Genomic DNA, 6,829 nt, shown 5'->3' with positions numbered 1-6,829 from the left:
TCAAGGGAAAAAAAAGGGGAGGGAGCAAAAGCAGCAGAGCAAGGAAAGCGTCACAGCACCGGTCAGGGCGCTTGTTTCCTTCTTCCTCGCTGAGGAGCCAGGCTGGGGGAGATGGGAAAGAATTAGAAGATTAAGTGTTACTTGATTATTCCGAAAGACAGAATTTGGTCATGGGAAAAGTTCTGGTTCTTCAAAGCACTTTCCACACCAACTATCGGGGAGCCCCCTGCCAACTCCCAACCCAAGGATGCAGGCAAGGCACATCAAGCAAATATACCCAAAGCTCCCTTTTCTGTTCAGAAATAGGTAATCTTGATTTTCACCCTTTTTTTCTTTTCCAAAATTCCTACCCTATCTTTAAACTAAATAGCACCGTTCAGAGAAAAATTAAAGCCTGTGAACAGTCACAAAAACAGTTTCAATCTGTAGGTGCCCTTCACTTAGATGATAATAGTGCTCTTTCAAGCAGGTTCATTTGAGTGTCTGAGACACCAATATTGGGTGCTGGTGGAGCAAAAGAAAGAAATATCTGGAATTTCAAAGACTAACATTTTTAAGGATTATAGATAACCAACATTTAAAATAGGATATTCAACAAAAGAACACTCTGGGCTCCTCCTGGGACACCCATGTGGAGACAACAGTAACAGAATACAAAAGTCCAGAGGCAAGGAAACAGACAACCAAACTGAAGAGACAAGAAGCAGTGACAGGTATGATGGTGGTGTAAATCACAAATGAGAAGCCAGAGAAGCCCTAGACACATTAGCAGATGAAGGGCTCATGAGAAGACTCATGGCTCAGAGACAATAAGGAAAGCGCCATGGCATTTATCTGCCCCTCCCACAGAAATACCAGGCATAAAATACCCCAAAGCCATGCAGTGAGTTATGCTTCTAATGTAATTTGAAATTAAAAGTTATTTGTATATACTCGTTGACTTAGAAAACTAATACGGTTATAGTGTTTTTAAAAAGAAAGGAATACCCCAAAGGAAATGCCTGACTATAAGAAGGTATACTGTACTAAGTAAAATAAAAAAACAATCCTGTTAAGTCAATAGCGCCCCTAGCAATCCCAATGCAACATCAGTACTGCTCCGTACACACGGTTCCGAAGGGCGTGATCTTGATGAAGCAGACTGTCCTGTATTGCTGCTGTGGAACAGCTGGTGGGTTCGCCCTGCCAACTACCCAGGAAGCAACCCAGTACTTAACCCCTGTGCCACCAAGGCTCCTGGAGGACTAACAGAAGAGCTACCTGTGTTAAGACAGTAAAGACATGAAATACACTCAGTACTAGTGAATGAGATGACTACTACAGATTACCAATCAGAGCCACTATGAACTTTTAAAGACTGTTCTGAAAGACCCCTTCTGAAAGTTAATGTGAGAACACTAAACACAACAATTCTGTTTAGGCAATTATTCACTGGATGTATTGGCCCCCCCAAAAAAGCATTCAGATGTATTTATAGCTCCAACAGAAAATGGGAAGATGTAAAAAAACACATTACTTCGCCTCAACTGATTTGAGAAATAGAATGTGCAGGTGCCTCGGGGACTCCTACCAGTATTAAGGCTCACTCCCACCCGGTAAGGGGCTGAAAGCTGCCGAGCCCGCAAGTGCACTGTACCGAAGGCGCTTCCATTACACATGCTCAGGAGTACTTGTGGTTCCTGTCCCTCCAAATGGATATATGAAGGGTTCATTACTTTCCATGAAGAAGGGGTGACATTTCTCCACAACAATAAATACTTCAGATAAACACTCATATATTTTCCCCACAATTTATCATTTCTCTTAACATGTTCATGGAAAAATTCTTCACCATTGTAGAGCCTCTGTCAGAAATCAAAGCACAGCCCAGTGAGTGCATTGTGACGCTAGGTGAAGGTCCTCGTGCTGGAGTAGGATATGCACAGGCAGTGCAGTGCGCCTGTGTAAAGAGCATGGATGGCAGCAATGATGCACCAACAACCATCAACCTGCAAGACAGAAGGTCTCACAAGTGGGACATCATAAAACAGACCTCAACCCTTGTGCCTTTAAAGTATTTATGGTAGCACAATGAAATGTTACATAGCATATAAAAATATTTTTATATAGCATTTTAAAGATTGTAATTCAAGGCTTTCACACCGTGAAATGCTTACATTACTTTGCCCTGAATTAAGTTATACATCAATGAGTTAATTCCATCATCCTTCAAGCAAAATGACTGATCGTAAGTAGGATAAAAGTGTCAGGTTCCTGCTTGACTGTCTCCTTTTCTCGTTACAGAAGCAGGTAGTAGAAGCCGACTGTGCTCACTTGCCTTTGTTTTGTAAACTGTAAGTTGATTGGTAACGAGGATGTAAACACAAGCCTGAGCCCAGAAAGAGGCAAAGGAAATCCTACATGGAGGGAATCGGTCTTTCTTTTTTTTTTTTAATTAAATCATTTTATTGGGGGCTCCTACAACAATCTATACATCCGTCCATTGTGTCAAGCACATTTGTATATATGTTGTCATCTTCATTTTCATAACATTTTCTACTTTATCCCTTAGTATCAGATCCTCAGTTCTATCCCCTCCCTTCTATACCTCTCCCTCCCTCCCTCATGAACCTTTGATAATTTATAAATTACTATTATTTTCATATCTTACACCTACCGTTGTCTTCCTTCACCCACTTTCCTGTTGTTCATCCCTCCCCCTTTCTCCCTTACCTTTCCCCTACCCTCATGGTATGGCTACTCTCATGATTGGTCCTGAGGGGTTTATCTGTCCTGGATTTCCTGTGTTGTGAGTTCTTATCTCTACCAATGTACATGCTCTGGTCTAGCCAATTTGTAAGGTAGAATTGGGGTCATGATAGGGTTGGGGGAGCATTCAAGAACTAAAGGAAAGTTGTATATTTTGCTGGTATTATACTGCACCCTGATTGGCTCATCTCTTCCTTGTGACCCTTCTGTAAGGGGATATCCAATTGTCTACAAATGGGTTTGGAGTCTCCACTCTGTCCTCCCCCTTATTCACATCGATATGATTGTTTGTTCTGGATCTTTTGATGCCTGATACCTGATCCTATCAACACCTCATGATCACACAGGCTGGTTTGCTTCTTCCATGTGGGCTTTGTTGCTTCTCAGCTAGATGGCTGCTTGTTTATATTCAAGTCATTAAGACCCTAGACACTATATCTTTTGATAGCTGGGCACCATGAGCTTTCTTCACCACATTTGCTTATTCACCCATTTTGTCTTCAGTGATCATGTTGGGAAGGTGAGCATCACAGACAGCCAGGCTATTAGAACACAGTGTTCTTGCATTGAGGGAGTACTTAAGTAGAGGCCCAATGTCCATCTGCTACCTTAATACGTAACATAAAAGTATACTTATATAGATCTATTTCCCCATCATTATATATAAATGTATTTACTTATGTATGTGCCTGTATTTATACCTCTATAAATGTCCTTTGCCTCCTAGTTCTTTCCTTTATTTCTCTTTATATTCCTCTTGTCCCACTATCATGTTCAACCTTTCATTAATTCCTCTTGGCTACAATGCACTTGAGCAAGGGCGTAGGGGTCAGCAGTTCTATAGATCCTAACAATGAATTCTCGCTGTTTTAGTTCTTTGCCTCTCCATATCCCTCAAAGCTCATTTTGGAATTCAAAAGAAATCTTTTTGATTTCCAGCACTAACTACCCCAAGTTCCTGGAAACCTTTTTGGGTCACTTCAATATTCCTGTCCAAGAACCTCTGGCAGATGCTTACTGCAAATAGGGACCACTTCTGAAAAGCACAAGCTTAGGTCACTAGAGTGACATGAAAAAGCACCATGATCTAGATGGAGAAACTGATGCTTGGCCAACCCTCAAAGGAATGTGAAAGCAGTTGGTCATCTTGATCCCGGGTCCTGGATTTTAGCCCTATGTAACCTAAGAAGCACGATTCAAAAAGCAGAAAGCAAAATTACATGACCAGGACATATCAGATGGCAGTGGAAGCCTGGCCAATCACATCTACACAGAATAGGTCCATTCAGTGCATATGTAAATTAGCTATCATCAGACAGTCATTCTATGTTCATTTTAATAGTTTAATTCACATAAAAGAATAAACATTAAATCATACCCACTCTTTTAAAAAAACCCTTTCTGCCCTATGGCCCAGAGATAAGTATAATTAATTTTATGACTTATTTTTCCTTTCTCATATTTCTATAAATTGACTGTGTACATTTTTATGTGGATCTTTTCTTTTACTACTTTATGAGTATTTATCCAGGTCATTAAGGTTTCTTTTAAAAACACAGTTCCTAATTCATTTGGTAAATGTAATAATTTTTTACCTAGCGTCTATTCCTTACTAGTATAAATGATTCTCTGATGCTGTGTCTAAAATTTTGACCTCTTGTCAGTATTTCTATGATATTCTTCTCAAGTGGAGTCAGAGTAAAAAGAATATGACTATTTGCCACATCCCTAATGAAAAACTTTAAATCTTAAAATCATGAGTCTACATATGTGCTTAACACAATGGATGGATGGATGGATTGTGATAAGAATTGACAAGCCCCCAATAAAATGATTTTTTTTTAAATCATGAGTCAGTGTCCAATTCTTAAATACTTGTGGTATTGGGGTACAGTCATATTCTCAAGTGAATATAAATATGCAGTGAGATTTTGCAAAAGAAACAAAGGGAAAGAGGAAAAAGCAAGAGACAGCAAACAACTAATTCCTCAAAGACCACAAATGACTGAGCACTACCATGTTTGACGATAATACTCTCAGAATTCAAATTGGGTGGCCTGATCACAGGACTGACTGCACCTGAAATGAATCCAACACAAGATAACGTACTATGGGGCCAAAGCCTCCAAGAAATGCAGTTAAAAAGAAGGAAAATTTTATAGAGAACAATATTTAGGAGTTCTGGTTCTAACTTCAGACCTCTTCTAGTCACTATTATACGGTATTATTATTATACCTATCATAACACAGGACTTCGGAAGTTGCCAAAAGCAGGCAAAAATTATAAAATATAAACAGGCTACTCACCTTTCACTATAAAATATCGTGCATTATCTACTTTTACCTCAAAAGTGATTTGTATTTGGAATATTTATAAATGATATTATTGTCTTCAGTTCATGATAAATGTCTAAAGGCAATAGTGACAGTAACTGATAGTGTCATCATATACACCACGTCCATTTTCTTGTCAACACTACTTGAAGTAAATAAAGCAGACTAGGCTAAAAGAGCTATGACTCTGTGTAGACTGCGGTCAACAAGATAAATATAGCTATTAGGGAAATAAAACCAAAACTAAACACACTGCCACTAAATCATTTCCGACTCATAGCAACCTTACATAGGACAGAGGAGAATTGCCCTGGTGGGTTCCCAAAAGTGTTTTATGAGAGTACAAAGCTTTGGCTTTCTCCTGTGAAACAGACGGTGGTTTTGAACTGCTTATCTTATGGTTAGTGGCCCAACGAATAACCACCATGCCACAGGGCTCCTCTTCGGTAAAGAACAATTCCCTAATTCACTGGGGTTATTATATTTCCTTTACCATACTTCTTTGCAACAAATTCTCCAACGTTGCTGCATCTGATACAAAGATAGCAAGATTCCCTCTAAATTCTGAATGGAGAGCTTTGGAAAGTCCTAATTTAAGAATTTAAGTATATTCTCAACTTTTCCATGTTTCCACAGTTTTGAGAATTATCTCTGGAAAAAAAAAATTATACACCTACATTCCAATGTTTTTTAAGATGATAGGCAAGCAAGTAAAACACACGAGTAAATTTTCTATCAAAGGAACTCTACTTCCTCCTATCTTCATTTCGATCTCCAGATGTAGGGTTCAAGAGAATACATGGGAAACCCAATGCTTGGAACTTTTCAAAAGAGTAGAATTATTTTCTCACCTTTTAAAACTGCTTTTTCTTGAAGCAGATCTGGTGGTTCTGTTAGAAATGCCTGCACTGCCAGAAATGTTAGGTTCAGATGTTTTACAGCTCTGAACACTGGACTGAAGAATTACTCTGGAAATAGTTGGAAAAACATAAGATTATTTCACTGAAACAACTGCAAATACTTGGTGGAGGAAGGCACTTTTGCAAGTTAGTGCAAAATTCGTTTAATTGAGAATGTATATAATTTTCCTTAAATACATTCCTGCCCACGAAAATTTGAAAACATTTTTACATCTAGGTCTTTTAAAAGGAAGCATCTCATTTACTTATAAAGGTTACACAAAGATAACCACAGTATACTTTGCTTTTGGAAAGCATATGACCTGACATTTTAAGGTATTTTCATACTAAATAATTCAATCAGCATAACAAATTTTTGTGCTCAAAGTAAAAGCTGATTCTAGAAATCAGTAGAAAAAAAATCCAAAATTATAAAAACTAGAATATACAGTTAGTATAATGTTCACTCTTCAGAATTGAAGGTATGGATGATAAACACCAAATCAACAACTAAATAACATTTCAAAGTATGTTCAAATAAAATTTGATCCTTTCCTGGATATTACATCAATTATTCACTAAATCTCCAAGGTCCATTAAAATGAAACTATTTAAATTCTTTAAAAGTTGCCCTAATCATGCTTAAAAAATCTTAAGAAACTGATGTCTCCAGGAACCCAGAAAGCAAACTCATGGATCAAGAAGGACAAAGTGTGCACCGAATTGTTTATAAGCTGGGCTTCTTCTCCTTCATTAAACACCCCCACCCCCACCCAGGAGATACAAGAGAAAACACCAAATGATTTTTTTTTATTTTTTTAATCAATTTATTGGGGCTCATACAATTC

At 38.2% G+C, this 6,829-nt stretch overlaps 1 protein-coding gene across 1 annotated transcript in view; it reads right to left on the bottom strand.

Moving 5' to 3' along the window:
* Window positions 1-6,829, bottom strand: part of CDC14B (cell division cycle 14B) — an 81,491-nt gene that overhangs the window by 3,922 nt on the left and 70,740 nt on the right. The window contains exon 13 of the mRNA XM_045289425.1: window positions 5,934-6,050. Within this exon, the coding sequence (XP_045145360.1) occupies window positions 5,934-6,050 (117 nt within the window). The remainder of the gene's footprint in view (window positions 1-5,933; window positions 6,051-6,829) is intronic.

Source organism: Echinops telfairi, unplaced genomic scaffold (assembly GCF_000313985.2).
Source record: "Echinops telfairi isolate 266 unplaced genomic scaffold, ASM31398v2 ScPeMD7_27;HRSCAF=92, whole genome shotgun sequence".
Lineage (NCBI taxonomy): Eukaryota > Metazoa > Chordata > Mammalia > Afrosoricida > Tenrecidae > Echinops > Echinops telfairi.
The sequence above is the reverse complement of the archived record's forward strand: the minus strand, read 5'-3'. Positions and strand labels throughout refer to the sequence as shown.